Source organism: Syngnathus typhle, linkage group LG3, assembly GCF_033458585.1.
Source record: "Syngnathus typhle isolate RoL2023-S1 ecotype Sweden linkage group LG3, RoL_Styp_1.0, whole genome shotgun sequence".
In the NCBI taxonomy this organism is placed as follows: domain Eukaryota; kingdom Metazoa; phylum Chordata; class Actinopteri; order Syngnathiformes; family Syngnathidae; genus Syngnathus; species Syngnathus typhle.
Window position 1 is genome coordinate 2,688,070 of NC_083740.1, and position 16,718 is coordinate 2,704,787.

The 16,718-nt window shown below is 42.2% G+C and overlaps 1 protein-coding gene across 2 annotated transcripts in view; it reads left to right on the forward strand.

The window, feature by feature from the left end:
- The first annotated feature begins 3,931 nt into the window (after positions 1-3,931).
- bnc2 (basonuclin zinc finger protein 2) overlaps positions 3,932-16,718 on the forward strand; it is a 106,715-nt gene continuing 93,928 nt past the window's right edge. The window contains exon 1 of one of the 2 annotated variants that reach the window (XM_061274617.1): positions 3,932-4,451. In XM_061274617.1, coding sequence (XP_061130601.1) covers positions 4,434-4,451 — 18 coding nt within the window. In that variant the 5' untranslated portion in view covers positions 3,932-4,433. The remainder of the gene's footprint in view (positions 4,452-16,718) is intronic. The other variant, XM_061274618.1, reaches the window with a different exon arrangement.

The following is a 16,718-nucleotide window of genomic DNA, read 5'->3' on the forward strand; positions in this document are numbered from 1 at the left end:
CTCTAATGAGGACTATTTCTATAGAGACAATGGTTGGATCTGGCTTGCCAGTAAGCCTCGACAACTCCATTTTGTGTGGCTAATGTGCTTACCGTCTTAGTGTCAGGGTTCGAGGAAAATTAAGAAATATGACAAATGGCTTTGCTGCAGTCACTGCAGTCTGCAGTCACACAAATGTTGTTTAATCTTGCCAGGCTGTTTCTTGACCCAAGAACACAGCCTGTCATTACGACGCTCATTTGCGAAAAACCATTTAAGCGGCACTAAATTGCAAGATAATGTGCAACATCTGCCCGTGCCCTCGGTCAGATACATAAACTGACGCGTGATTTATTTGAATGTTCCTTTCTGTCTTTGGTCATGAAAATTAATTACCGCCATGCATCAATGGAACAGCCCTGTTTGTGGCCAGATACAATAACAAATTAGGAAAAGCCATTTTGACATCAAATGGAACAAAATGAATAAATCCAGCATTGCATCTGCACTTTACTGTCATTTGAACACTTCCACGCGCATGCTTGATCTGCACAGGCATGTTCCGCCACGTTTTAGCACCTTGTATTTCCCACTTTCAAGTATATGCAGCCTGTCCTTCCGAGGACAGATTAAAGCCCATAAATGAAAGATCCAAGCCATCACACAGATTCGTTAGGACACACTTCCTGCATTTAGTGTAAAAAGTATGCATTTTCACAAACCCGCCAGCTTTGCCTCTGGCCTGGATGTGTCAACCAGAAACCACCATCATAAACACTGCAGTGACAGCTGAGCTACTTTGATACACAACCAATATGAAAATAATAAGTAATACCAAAATATCCACAAAAAAATATTCATTTTAGATCAAAACAACAAACTCACTAGCAGGGCAAGCGAGGTCATGAATATTGTCATTCGTTCAGGTTATTGTATTTGTCTCATTGGGACTGATGGCGGAGTCTCTGTCACTGCGTCTTTATTTCACTTTCATTCGTATTGGATTATAACAAATTATATGGATTGATATATTATGTCACATCTGTTCAAATGCAGTAGCATGAAAAATCCCCAAGGAACCCAACGACAAGCTCCTGACACTGTGCCGACGCAGGCAGGCAAGGCTTGGCACAAAACACGACACTCCACTGAGAGTTGTACAAAGCGCGTCTCCTCCGCCTGCTGCCTCAAGGTAAGTGGGGATATTGTCGCGCATTAGCAGCATCAATGGCTTTGATGCTGAAGAACCTGAGAACTGCGCTAGATGACAAAAGGCACTTCAAGTACCAAAGGAACAGCGATTGTACAAATGCCAGAGGGGATGTCGAGATTCACAAAGTGTTTAGTAGAACATCCATCCCGCTGGGTGGAAACGAGACTACGCACGAGAGATAAAATCGGTTCAAGTCACTTTCGAGCATGGCTGACGCCTTTATTTGCTAAACGGCTTAGTTCTTGTTCAACGTGATTGAAAGCAAATAGTTTTTCAAGATGGATTCCATTTAAAAGTTAAATACAACTGAAATGTACTCAGGTAGTAATTGTTTCACATACCACTAGAGGGCGCGCAAACTGTACTTTGAGAATCACTGGTCGACAGTATACTTATTAATACGAATACTAATTTAATCATGATTTATTTTCTTGATGTTGCCTCTTCTGAAAGAAACATTTGCTCTCTGAGTCAAACATTTTTTTTTCCAACAGGATCATCTCGCCAAAATTCTTTTTCAATGTCTTTATTCGAATCCTTCTGGTCCTCACTCCGTAGCAATCATTGAAAGAGGAATTGATCCAGTTGAAGGTCACCTCCACAAGTGCGTAGTATTTACAATATGTGCATGACATGAAGCTCACCAAGCTGGCAAACTCAGAAAAGTGGTGGGAACAAGAAATCTGAGCATTTCCCCCAGGATGGTGTCCTTTTCTCGCTAAAAAGGGTAAATTGCACTGTTGAGGCTTGTGTTTAAAGTTCTTATTTCCCACGAGGAGAGAAGAAAAGACCAAGGACTTGGGACATTGATTGCCCAATGTAAAGGTTGCTGTGTTGAAAAAATAAAAAACAATGGGATGAGCAAAGTATTCCCAACACCTGTGTCTCTCTTCTTCTTAGTTAAATGCTAGAAATATCCTCGGACACTTTTTTTTTTCTTCACATTCTCACCCGACCCCCATCGGAACCACATAATAAATCCTAACCGATATTTTTGGAAGAATTTTCTGGGTTTGTAATTTTTGTTATTGCTGAGATAACTTTGGCCACCCCATGCTCCTCCCCCCCAAAAAAAATCCTAGCGCCGCCAGTGTTAGTCATCTCATTTGCATATTCCCATCAGAAAATCTTACAAACATAACAAGGGCTGTCTATTGGTGGAACAGTGAAGCATCCAACGTGACCTTTCCAGACTTTTTACTGCATGCGTTGCTGTCGCGAGTGACTGGAACTTAATGAAGAGATGAACCTCAGTGGGTTTGACTCCTGATGTACAGGGGCACTCGCTGATGGCTGTCCCAGGAGGTGGCAGATTCAATAGCTCATTATCATTACCATCATTTAGACCTGCTGCTTGAGTAATGAACAGTGGGGGGACTTGTCACAGCAACAAACACATCCTCACTTACCCGGCTAACTACCTTAGCTCACCATTAAATCGGGCCAAAAGCAGCACATAAGGATTGTTATTATGACGGAGTTACGATCTTCCCATGAAATCGTTATTTTCTTTCGGTTCTGCGTGTAAATGAAGTCATCCGATGGTTGCACTGATTAATAGCAAGAAAGACAGATTGTTTGTTTTTTGCCTGAAACGACAGGTTTTCAACATTCCAGTGTTTATCGGAAAGAAAAACACGAGAGATTTTAATCGGAAGGATAATCTCGTTTTGAAACTAACCCCGCGTTATAAAGTTCTTAACTTGACCCTGTTTGGAGGAAATTATATCTTTTTAGTCAATCAAAAAGTGCAGTTTGTTTATACACCTAAAATTTCTTTTTTTAATGCACTACAAAAGAGCATCTATCCTAAAGTTGGATTTGTAGATAGTGAGGGTGTTCCTATTAATATGACCAGCGAGTTGATTTCCGCACGTGTGGGCTTTTGGCTCACAAACGAGTATGTAATATCTCGTTTAATTAGCAAAGCCGAGCCCTCGGACTAACAGGCATATGTTCTTCACTCTCCCACGGCCTCGACCACGCTATGAATATGCATAGCGTGGGACCTCGCAAGCTTGTTATCCGCCAATGAATTCAACACAAACCTAATCCCAGACCTATTATTTACCCCTTGACCAAAACATGCAAGTGGGGCTTCCAGACGCTTGACTTGCTTGGAACAGCTACCTTGGGATTCAGCTGCCTGCATATACCTTTTTTTTCTCTCTCCCCCATTCACTGAAGACAAATACAGTAAAAACCTCCCTCGGTTAGACGACTCCCTTATAGGAGCAGGAAACTATACTGTACCCAATTGAACTCTGTTACTAACCAAAACAGCAGCACGGAAGTAGACATTGTTGCCCATTATAAATGTGTTGAAAAATGATATATTTTAATTAACCATCGACATATTGATGGTTGGACTAAAAACTGTTATTTTTAGTTGTAAGTTGATCTATTTTTTGTTTTTATTAAGGATACAATGTTTAGCAGTTGCACTTAATTTATTGACACATTATACAATTTATAGGTGATAAGGGGGGGGGGGGGGCGAAATATTTGCAAAAGTTTGATATAATTCCACAATGTGAAGCAAACTTCTTGTGTGATCAACGCTGAGAAAAATGATCGGGGTATTATTTACCGGGATATTCATTTAACGACGTCCATTATTGCAGTTGAGAGCTGTTTCTAAAAAGTGTCTTTTTTTTTTTTATGTTTCTGCATAAAGACGCCATACTTCGTCCGTGCATGCCACAAATCAAGTCATCAAATAAGCAAGCCAAGTCACACGGGGAGCGCAAAGAAGCTTGCAGACACCTTCGCTGCAGGGCTGCGCAGACGGACAACCATCCAGGGGAGTGCGTGCGTGCGTGTGTCTGTGCATGCGTGGGGGCCGGGGAGGCGTATTTCTTTTCTCTCCTAGCTTTTCCTCAAGGTAGGACAGACACTTTCAGCTTGTCGGCTTGTCTCATTTGAAGGCAAAGTCAGAAAAGGAAAGGGAAAAAAGGACGAAGAAAAAGAAGGCGACGTCGTGATTGCGCGTTCGACTATCCTGCGTGACGCGTAGTTGGCTGCAGACCCCCAACTCGCAAGCCGGTTCCGAAGCCCCCCCCCCTAAAGAATCACCTACGACTATCAAGTTCAAGTTTTCTAATCGAGCGCCGATTCACGGCACGCGGCGAGCAGCAGCGACGAGGAGAAAGTTCCCCGCTTGAGGGCGAAAGCAGACTTTTCGTGTGCGGGAGGACGCAAAGTTTGCCAAGGCGCCAAAGGAGTTCGACAGTTCTGTCAGATGCGACATGCAGCCATGGTAATTACGATTTTTTGTTTTCCCCATTAAGCTTATCCTTGTTACAGAATCAGGAGATGACACTGGGTTTTACTTGGTTTATCCGATGGCACGTGAACGCATCACAGCAGATGCGTGCGTTTGTCCTTTTTTTTCTGCCACTTTTCTTTTTTTCTTCACATAATCATTTATCAGTGAGGTTTGTCAATAAAAATACTACCAAAAATACAACCCCTAAATTAATCCGTATTAAACTGTAACTATATTTTAACATGTAAAAGATCAAAACTGACATTGACACAGTAAGTGTCACGTAATCCACTTAAAGCCACCGGCAAAGTGATTTATGGATGTTCTAAAACACTTCCACACTGGCCAATCGACTTCAAAATGTCACCAATAAGCCATGCACATTCATTTTGTTGCATTTTCTGGATTATGATAAGGCCTAAAATTCCTTCAGCCCTCATCTGTGTCCTCATCTATCCTGCAAATGACACATTTTGTTGGTTTTGGGGGGCTTCCCGAAGCAGCCGCTCTTAAATATTTATTCATTTGATCGAAAAGGCACATAAAAGGTGAAGACAATATTTTACAACCTCATCAGGATTATAAAAGGAGCGCGCATCGAGTTCACACAAAAGGTAACACACACATATGCCATGTCCACATTTCGGTGAAAAGGAAGGAGAGAGCAGAAATAACGAAACAGTGCAAGATGGATGACCCTCGCTTGAAAGCGCCGCCAAAGTACCTTGACACATTCATCAATGTGTGTGTGTGTGTGTTTGATATTTTTGGCCTGGCTTTTGTGTGTGTGTGGGTCAGAGATGTTCTGGAGGTCTGCGTTTTTGGTGAAGAATGCCAATTTACATTCCAGGGGTGTCATTTCCTTTCTTTTACCTTGGTGCTGCTCTCTTCACTGGAAATGCAGAAGGCATGCATGTGCATGTGTGTGTGTGTTTCACTTTTTCTTGACCACAGAACAAAGCTCCTTCACTTGTACAGGTATTGGCATTGAACGAGAGCAAAGGATTAAGATCACAAGAGTTGCCCTGGGGCTCTCTTTGCTAAGTGGAGATAAATGACAAAGGTGTGTGAAGTTTTAAGAAGCGTCCCAAAATATGCCGTCATTGGCTGGAAGAGATGACATCAGAGCAATGCGATTGGCCATCAGGACGAGGCCGCGACCGCTCGCTTTCTCCATCTTGTCTAATAATTTGATTCTGGTCCGAATTTGGTGTGAGTTAACGCCCCGCCTCCATTTTGCGCTTTGACCAAATTTTTATGAAGATACGGCGATGCCGTTAGCATGCACAGCAAATAAAAATAGATGCTCCTCTTCAGCTAATCACGTGGCGATGAGAATTGGAAGGCCAAAAAAAAACGCAGAGGTTGTCAGCCCAGTCGTGATTCTTGTGGTACTTGGGGAATCATGAGAGGGGAGAGAAGTGTGTGTGCAGAGCCGCCGGTTAGTCGGTTCAATAATCTCCTGGACAGGTGGGCCGGTGAAGACCCTGTCCGCCGCTGCCCCTTAGAGAGGCTGCTAATGAAGAGAAAGGCTGCTTAGAGGTGCTCTGCTCCGACCCCATCAACCCTACCCTCTACCTCCTGCTGGCTTCCTCTGATTACCGGCCGAGACCAGAACACTCCATCCTCTCCATTCCGCCTCCGCCGCCGAGTGCCACATCACATTTCCCTTTGTTTGAAATAGAATGGCGTGAGAAATAAAAATAATGCTGGGAGACTTATTAAAACGAATGTTTTGGATGACCACATCAACGGAAAATAGAAGTCAGACCAAGCAGGGGCTTAAAAACATGGACGCCAATACTCAAATTCATGATGTGTACGATTAAAACGTAGACCCAATGACTCCATGATAGATGACCCCCCCCCTCCCTTTCTGAAATATATATCATGATTTAAATCAACTATGATATAAAACACAGCAAGCTAAGCCAAACACCCCTACGCCCCAGGCCAACATGGTACGACCCAACTCACCTTTACGATTACAAAGCTTCTCTAGTTGGGCTACGAAACATAATCGGACTTTTACGACTTAAAACAGTTGCTTTTACCGCGTGGTCGAGAAGTAATTCCGATTAGCATCGCTTTAACCGATCGCATGCGTTAGCTTAGCACATCTCAAGGTACATGGGCAAGACCATTCAAGTGTCCAATGGCTGTATGAACATTGATTCCCCAAAAAGCCCCCCCCCCCCACGCTATTCAATGCTTTTTAACAAATTATTATTTTTTACAACTCATTACCATTAGCATCGTTTTAGAATTGGGAAGGATAATCACTTCCATGTTCCTGCTGCAAAGTTAAAACCTCAGCAATGCACGGATGAATACGAAGTATGTGAGACACGCGGGGAAGGAAGAGGAAAGAAAAAAAGAGAAGACATTTATTTTAGAGGAACTTTATCCAGACAGTGATTTCAAAGCAACATTCTTGCGGCGTATTTCTCCATCCAGGGGAGGGTCGCCGCTGCACCCTTTTGGCCCCAGTAATGTCTCAGGTGGCCCGCCGTGCGTCTTGGCCATGACAGAAAAGGTAATATTGTGAAAAGGGAGCGGAGTGGGGCGAGGGTCACACACCTGTGGAGGCTCGAGATGGAAAAAAATGTTGGAAACAAGACACCGAGACTGCAGCCGAGGCGGAGGACAGAAAACAAATTGCGCGGCCCGGGTTCCTAATTTTAAGAAAGCAAGGGGCGAGACGTTAATAATCCGAAACAATAAACACCTAATAGATATAATTAGACTTCTCGCTGTCTCGGCGGCACGGCGTAAGAAATTGAATCCTCCCTCCTCACTTAGACTTTAATTTCCTGCGAATACATTTTAAAACTCTTCGCTACCTTAAATAAACAATGGCCGCTGATCAACGGGCTTAACGGCTGTTATGACAGCAGCATTTAGCATGTTTTTACTCTTGCCTTATCACATAGATTTTTATCTGCGGGACTTGAAATCCGCTAAAAGATAGATAGCCTTTGCCTCTTTCTGTTGGCTGTCTTTAATCAGATTACAATCAAGATGTGTTTAAACTGGAACCTGAAACTTGTACTTACACACGCTCCTTTTTTTTCCTTCTCCTTCATTTTTAATCCAAATACAATTTCCCGAGAAAGGAAGGACCAAGAGAAAGAAAAATCGGCGCGCTTCATTAATGTGCATTTAGTGAATTATTAGCAAGGCGAGCTTCAAAGATACATTTGCGATTCTTGACATTTTTAGCTGTACTTCGGGATCGCTAATTTATTTTTTTTTTTTATCAATTGGGCTTGAGAATAGATTCCAAAATGGCTTTCATTATTTGCCAGAGATTTCCGTGTTCACACCCACAACGGCGCACAACGGTGTTTTAAAACGACGGCTTGTGCATGTCTACAAAATTACCAACGCCTGGTCAAACCTGCCCCCTGCGTACATTTAAAAAAGAAAAAACAATTTTCTGAATATTTAATTTTTGTCTTTGAAACATTAATTACACTTTAGAACTATGGGGGGGTGTAGAAAAAAAACAACTGCTGCTTTAATTGGGTTTATCCATATCTAATGAGTTAGTGCGGGGAAAAAAAAGATTTCCCTGTGTCGGCGTGGCAACAGTCCAGCTGAAATTGCGTTTGAATGGCAATCCATACGTTGCCGAGCAGACCGTAAGTCAAAGTGACTCTCGGAAAAGGCGTTTTCTCACAAACGGGAGCGAAACGGTTCAGTTGGGACATTGGCGCTTACGTGGTGTCGTTGACTTTTTATGGTTCCCTACAGCCATAAAAGCCACTCGCTGGAAACTCCAACAACTTTCTTTTGTTTCTTTTTTGACTTTCTCCGCAGGTTCTTTCCATGTTTACTCATCAGCGTGCCTGCGAAACGAAAGCGCTCAGGAAAAAAAGATCACCTCGGGCCACGCGGGGTTGATTTGATTAAAAGAGAATCATTTGCCCTCGAGGTGTCTTTTCTGTTCTCTGGCGAAAAGCTGGCGTGAGAAATGTGATATGACAAGATAAGTGGTGGCTCATGAAAAATTCCTGAGGACCGAGACGTAGCATGTTGACTTTGGAATGGGGGGTGTGGAGGAGACAAAAGTTACTTTTCCTGCAAAGTGGCTCACTCTAGAATATTCTCATTTAGAACCTGTTTATATACACAGCAAAGGATGGAGAAAGTGTACACCCCCCCCCGGTGACGAGTAGGCTTGGACAAACAAACTTTCTCGCCAACACGTTCACTTTTTCGGACAATTTCTGTGTTGGATTTTTGCTGAGAGAAGGAAACTGGCCAGCCATTTGAAGTACATGATGGACAACCATTCACCTATGTGCAATTTAGATCAGTGGTGTCCAATATATGGCCAGGGGGCCATTTGTGGCCCACAGTCTGTCTTGTAGCGGCCCTCAGCCGAAATAAAAGACAACTACTACAACTAATAGTCCTAAGAGAGCTTTTTGAAATATGCAAAAAAAAACTTTACAATTAAAAAAGTTAATATTTCTCTTAATCATGCCTCATGAATATTTCAGTTTCAGAAGCCCCCCCAGAAAAATCCCTTACATTGTGCGGACATACTTAATGATGAAGGAATCTCACCAGCTTTGTTTGTGATAATGTAATGGAAACTCATGTAATGCTTGTATACTCTAACATGTTCCCATCTTTAAATACTAAACAGAAACATGTTGGTCGGCCTTCTTTAGAGCTTCACAAGGTTTACACTGACAATCATCGGATCTTCAATGAAGCAATCATGTTTTTTTTAACATTCAGCCTTGGCAAAGCCTTTTTTTTTTGTACCCTGACTTTAGTTGGGAATTTGATTCCTCCTGAGTTATTATTATTATTTGTGTTGTGTCCTCAATAGCTTGTATAGACGTTAGTCTATTTCTACAAATATAAAGAAATAATATATATATATATATATATAAATATATATATAAATATATAGTATATATAAATATATATATTATATATATATAAATATATTAAAATAAATATATTAAAATAAATAGACGTTAGTCTATTTCTACAAATATAAAGAAATAATATATATACATATAAATATATAGTAGATATATATATAAATATATTTAAATAAATATATATATATATAATATATAATATATATATATATATGTGCTGCATCTCTGCACACATCTTTTATTTCAAAACTGATTTAAACCATTTTTTTTACACCCCTATTGATCACATTATGTTTCAACACAGCATTATATACATTAGTTTCGGAGTTACGCGACAGTGACCAGTTTGAAAAGAGCGGCTTTCGTTGCTGAGGGCAGGGGGGGGGTGGGGGTTGTGGCGTCGCTGATGTTTTTAGAGCTGCGGGGGGAATTCTGCTGACAGGTAGCGTGCCGGCTGGAGGGGGGACAGTGGCGCTTTTGAGGAGGACACAAGAGACAAGTCTCCCAAAGCGGCAGGCGGGGAGGAATAGGGCCTCTTTCATGTGACTCTGCATTCCGCCAAGGCAGGCGCAGGCACAAGACGGAACATGCGTCTGACGCGAACTCCGCCCTCTGCCCCTTTCGTCGCTCTGCTGCTTGATGACCTTAACGTTTATCAAAGGTCCCCGCGGTGGAATTCTTTCTGACCATCTGTGTCAACGTACGCGGCGTGGCATGCACACACATCTGCTTTACGCATTAAGCCTCCTTGTAAGGTTTGAGCGGAAAATTATACGGAACGTTTCGCAGGGCAACGTGTTTATTAGTAAACCGTTAACTAGCAACACTGCCAAAATTGTGGATCGGAAACGAGGAGTAAGAAAGATACCTTCTAATTTGAATCGATTTCAATTAAAAAAAGATTTGCATTAAAGAGCCAAAGCTGAACAATCGGAGATAAGCCCAGATAAAGATTGAACCATTCTTCAACGGACTTCTTCATAGAGCCGTCACGCAAAAACCACCACACACACACATTCTGTCCTCTTCCATGTTCCTTTATTGTACCTCCTGTCACTTTGTCCTATTCATTTAACCTTTCATTAGAGCTAGCAGACAGTCTGCACAGCTTCAGGAACAATGCCAAAAAAGCCCCACTGTCACACTTATTAGATTCCTCTGGCCTCCTTCTACCCCGGCAACTCAATAGGAAGGACGAAACGGCCCGTTAGGAGGGACCGCGGGATCAAAATGGCCGCCCATCTCTCCTCTTGACTTTAACGGGCGGGAAAGCCAACCGTTGACAGAAACCTGAAAGCGGTTTGTGTCGTTTTTTTTTTTTTTATAATGGTCAGCAAGGGATTCGGAAACCCCTTGGGGACATACGGACACTCCCATCACCTCCTCCTACTTCCGTCGCTAGCGTCTCTCTTTCTCCCATCCCATCGTTGCTGTAAAAATGCTTAAGGCCTTCATTTGGCTGTGAACGATAACGTGGTCGTCTTGTAAAGTATATTGAATGAGGCGCGTGGGTCTCACTGTGGTGATTACTCGTCTGAAAAGTTCCAGGACTGGCCACACTAACAATATTTTTCCAACTCCAAACCACAAATTGAGAGTTTTTCTGGCGTTTGCTTTGTTGAGAGGTGAGAATTATGGCGGCACAATTAGTGGCTGGCTCACCATGACAACGCTTTGAGCATCTGACAGTTCCTTGCCGAGCAGCGTATCACCATGCTGGAACACTACTTACTGGCTCCGTCTGTTTTTTTTTTGTTTTCTCTTTCCTGTGGACCTTTGTCAACGCCAGGATGACTAAAATCTGCACCGAAAAAAAGTATCGCATGTGCGATCCTGAGAATAACACGAGTTAAATTTTAAAATACAATTTGTCATTTGTACCAATTTTCAACTGAGGAGCATTTTCTGAAGTTCGTGAAGATCTTCAAATGTATTTTTTTTTTCTTTACTGCCCAAACAAAGGGTGAGTGTCACTGATGATCATTTATTTTCTGTTGATGCAAAAACCAAAGTGCACCTTTCTTCCTTTTCAATCAGCACTTCCAAATGTTCCCAAACAATTTGAAGCTTGACCCTCATTTGAAAAATTCTCCTCTCCACGTTGAATAAGGGACAGTGTTGTACGAGCGCCGCCGCCGCCGCCGTGCCCTTGGCCACCGTCGGTGGCTGGCTTTGATTGTGCTCTTTGTTTGGCGGGCCTTGCATAGCTCCACTTCATTTCGCAAAGCAATTACGAGGCTACGCGTCAAATAGTTCAATCTTAAAACACGAAGAAAAACAAGTTAACTTTTTTTCTCGTCGTGCTTGTCGCCTGGATGGTGATCAAGGTCCATCCCTCTTTATTTGTGCGCTTAAATCTTTTCAAACTATTCCAAGGCTGCCTTCATTCACGTTTAGCACGCTGTGTGGAGATTCGCTCAGCACGGTTATACTCAAATCTTGAAGATATCCTCCACGGGGAATTGTGTGCCGAAATGGCAAAGACACACAAAAAGCGGCAAATTTGTTTCCCATTGACAAAGATGACCAATTGAAAATGCCTTTTTTTATTCTATATTCATTCTTAAATGAATTCAGGTCGTCTTTCAATAGAAATCTCTTTTTATTTGAAACATTTTATGTTTATTTACAGTAGGTTATTTTTTTTCTGTTTACATTTGTTTGCTGATCTTAAACATTAAACAATAATAATCATCATTTTAGAAGGGGGCAAATAATTTTTCATGGCACTTTATATGTAAAATCTCAGACCTCATTTTACATGGTAATCAATAAAACAATGCTTTAAATCAGGGGTCCCCAAACTTTTTCCTGTGAGGGCCACATAACCTTTCCCTTCTCTGATGGCGGGCCGGTGGCAGTTTGTAACAGAAAAAGTGTGCCGATCGTAGGGGAGCTTAAAAAAATTATTGTTTTCCAGAAAGCCACACATAACCAAATAACGGTTATTTAATAACCCTTTCCAGGTTCTTTACAGAAAAAAAGTCAGGAAACAAATAATAACACTATTAATGAAATAAATAATAACTAAACCCTCTCTGAGTTCTTCACAGAAAAAACAGGAAATAAATAACTAAATAACTCTCTCTGGGTTCTTCATAGAAAAAAAAACATGGAACATTAACTTTCTGTTGTGCCATGCACAATCTTAACAGATAAAAGTTCAGCTCAGTTGTCAGAGCAGAACCTCTCTGACACATATGAGCAGTCTCTTAAAGTTCTTGTGTTCCTTCCTTATAATCCTTTTGTAGGTTCCAGTAGGCTTGTAGACACTGCTGTCTTTTTTGTTAAAGTTTGATAGTGCGTCATAGTCTGGAGTAAAATTTGTTGTGGCAATTCTTAGGCGAGATCCGAGGTGTTGGTCCGTTTACCTCGATCTGTGACGGGTAGATGTTGACGTTCATGTGGCTGAACGTCACGTCGCGTACGTCGAGCCAAATTGGCAACTCTTTTAAACGCTCGGCACTGCTTTACTTGGGCGACATTTTAACGGAAGGATTCCAGGGGAAGGTTTGTGGGTGGCTTTAGCGCAAAACTGCATCTGAAAGCTCAGCGCGCAAATTACAAGAATGCTGTCGTCACAGCCCACGCTCTAAATTCGGGACTGATACAAATAGAGCGCGAGTGCGCCATGTCCGTACACGCACTTGTGAGTGTGCACCGAGCTTTCTGACACGGCTTCCGGTAGTAAATGCGCAGGCGAGCGCTTCCCCATCTACTGGGGAAACGCAGTCATTGCAGGCAAAATGACCAAAAAAAAAAATTTAATAATACAATTTGTTCAGGGTTGGCGGGCCAGATTAAACGGTCCCGCGGGCCGTATCCGGCCCGCGGGCCGTAGTTTGGTGACCCCTGCTTTAAATCCTTCAAATATAAATAAGGATTAGCTTAATGGATATGCTACAGTATTGAGAAGTGTAAAAAAAACTTGAAATAATGAACTGAATGATATTCCCCCTTTCCTGCTTCAAGGAAAAAGGGATGAATCATGTCACTACTTTTTCTCTCTTTCTTTTCGTCCCTGTCCGTCTTCCTCCTTTTCCGTCCCCCCCCCCCTCCAGCATGGAGCTTGTATTTATTAGCCTCTAAGTAATGACTTTGCTTTCTCTTTTGATAGACTGTTATTGCTCTAACCGGCCCGGGTCCCTATAGGTATTTGGAGGCTTTCCAGTTTTATTAGACAAAGGCCTCATTATTCAAGGCCGGCATTAAGAGTACCATTAGATCCATTTGCCCCCCAGTCACCAGTATCCAGTTGCAGCCAATTCATATTATAGCTGCCGCTCGTGTCGTATTTACAACGCAAACATCACGCCGCCTCCCCGCCAATGTTAAATGTGGACCGTAATGAGCCAGCCTTGCCAACGATTTTGTTTTATTTATTTTTTTTGAGCGATACAGTCGACATCAGCATTTACATCACAGTAACATGAACCGCATGTTTCTACAAAGAGCCGTAAACGGCGACAACATGGCGGGGAAATGCCGTCGGGAATGACGAATTGGCCGTAGAAGTTGAAAAGCGCGGCATTGGCGACATTGAATGGCTCACAGCTGATTTGAAAGGATCATAAAGAAAGAAAGTTCAAACTTGTGATTTCTTTGTTTCACTTTTGTTTTTAATCTCTACGCAGCCACCTGTGTCTCCAATAAGGTGCTCATCCTTTCTAATCGATGGCCTCTTATTGGTTTGCGCGTTTGGTCAAATAACTCATCGCCTTCTGGCCCCTGAGGCAAGAAGATCTAATCTAATAAGATATCGCTTTACTCTCCTGGATTGTCGGATTGTGTGTACAGATATATAAAATAAATACAAATATATATGAACATGGTGAAAGGTATTTATTTGTGACCAAAACTTGATTTCAACCAACCACGCTCACAAAGATCCTCCTTCGTAACGGGGGGAAAAAAATATATAAATATTGGCGGTCCAGTAATCCATTTAAGTATCGGTGACCGGTATCGGCAGCGTCAATGACAACCCGATACCTTAATGAACGGAAAAAACTTAACAAAACATTTTTTTAATAGTACTAATTTTGTACCTTTTGCAATGTAAGAGCATTAAATGGTTCTGCCTGTCATTAGCAAACAAATCATTATTTTTATTTAATTATTTTTACACATGGCCATTTTCACATGGCCTGTAAACTTGACAGCGGGAAGTCAGTTTTGTCATAGAACAGATTTCCATAATTTCCTATGGGAAAAACTGTCTGAAGACACACACACACACACACACATTAGAAGCCTTACTGCTATAAAAAAAGACAGTCAAGCATCTCTTATGTCATTCTTAAGGGCCTCCTATATGGAGTACGCTCCTGCAAAGATAAACATACAGTCTATAGCGTGCTCGACAAAAACACACAAACACGCACACGCACGGAACTAGCGAGCAGAAAATAGTGGTTCAAAGTAAGAAAAACATTCTTATTGTTCCCATCTGTCAACACACTTTCTGTTGTGTGTCTGCATGTCGGAAACTGTGCGAGAGATGAGGATGTGTGCGTGTGTTGAGGGGGGCTCGAAAAAGCGAGAGGAAAAGAGAGAGTAGCACTTTGGAACTAAAGCTGTCATTACTCCGGCTGGCGAACTCTCTCGTAAATACTCATAATGAGACGCTTTCAGCCGCCTAATCATTTGTCAGTGCGGTTGGAGGTCATGTGAGAGGGGAAACTCGCTTACTTCTACGTCTGAGGGACAATATTCGGTCAAGTTGTATTGTATTGTACAAACAAACAAACATCTTTGTAACGTACCAAAATAGCGTCGTCGAGAGACGTGTATGCTACTCGCTCCAGTAAAAGCAACAGCCGATAAATAAAAATAGGTCAATACGACTTGCTTTTTTTTCCAGTGTCAATGGAGATGCTAATTAAGCTAACCGTGCTGCCTTTCCTTTCATGGGATTTTCTTCCCTGCCAACATGGCTGCCATGTAGGCAGGGAAGAAAATCGTCATATCACTTTTGATCGTAAAGTCCAACATGGCCGCTTTTTAGCCTGATTAGCTATGACGAGCGCAACAAAGCCGGAAACGACCATGCTAATAGACTTTAAAATTACCGTATAAAGTGACGTTTTCAGTGGACATTGGTTCTAAATTAGTTAAATAGAGGTCCAAGAGAAACCAAGAGCACTGGAGGAGTTGTACTGGCGGGCTCGGAAGAGACTTTACGTCATTTGTCTTTTAATTAGCTTTTTTTTTTCCATCTCCTAGCAGATAACAACAGGTCGCGCGGCTTGCCGCTTGCGGAAACCCCGTTTGATAGGAAAAAAGCCGCTTCTCTAGCGACTCGTTAGCCGTTTATGATTCATATCTGCTAATCCCCTTCCTAAAGCTGGTAATGAAGCTAATTAGACGTCGCGTCTTGACCGCAATTCACTTTATTGGTCAGGTAGCCGGGGTAATCAGAGAACAAGGTTACGTCTCGCAGACGATTAAAGGCCATCCAAGTTAAGCTTCCGTACTTTTCCTCGCTCTTATTTTGATCTGATTACGAACGCTAATACGTGCTAGCTAAAGCGTTACACGGGTCGCCTTCCCAGATTTTAGCTTAGGTGTCGTCCTCAGGCTGCTTTGCCTTAACCTTCTAACTAGGAAGGTAACAAGTTTACATATTGAAAACAAAAGCCTGGATTACATTTTTAGTGTAATTCCATTACACAATGGACTGTTTGAATAAAAAAAAAAATGGCTTCCACTTTCTAGCTGGCATTGATTGAGCAAGTCTCAGGCAAGCAAAGTTCTTTTAGTAGTTGAGCACTATCAAAGCAGTAGCAGGACCATAAAAAGCTTGTCGGAGTCTGTTATTTATTTAGCCCACCAGTCACTAGTTTGATGAAAAGATACACACAGAACAGATGCTCAAGGAAATGGTTTTCCCAAAGCCGCCACTGTGGCCCGACATTTTTTTTTTATTCAATACATCACAAATGGATTGCTGAGCGTCGCTGCGTTTGTTCGGAAGTCCCGCTCGCCGCTAGCTGCATCCGTATCTCGCTTGCCGATAGCACCTGACACGACTCAAATGTGTGTCCCCCCCCCCTCCTCACATCAAGCAGAGCAACTGTGGTCGTTTTGGAACACCTCGATAAAAAAGAATTACTTCTAGTACTAGATCAGATTTGTAGTTTTTGATTAAAAACATTGCTCAGTGTTTGAAACATTGTCCAAGTGAGCTCTTGGAGGATTTTAAAGAGGCTCAACTGCCTCAAGAAAGAAAACAGGAGGAGGTCAGCGATGGAGAGTTTAGCTGCTATGGCAACTCCTCAATTCTTCTTCTTAAGAACTGGAAAGTAATGCCGTTAATTATCGAAGAAACTGTAGTCTAAAATACCAACGGATC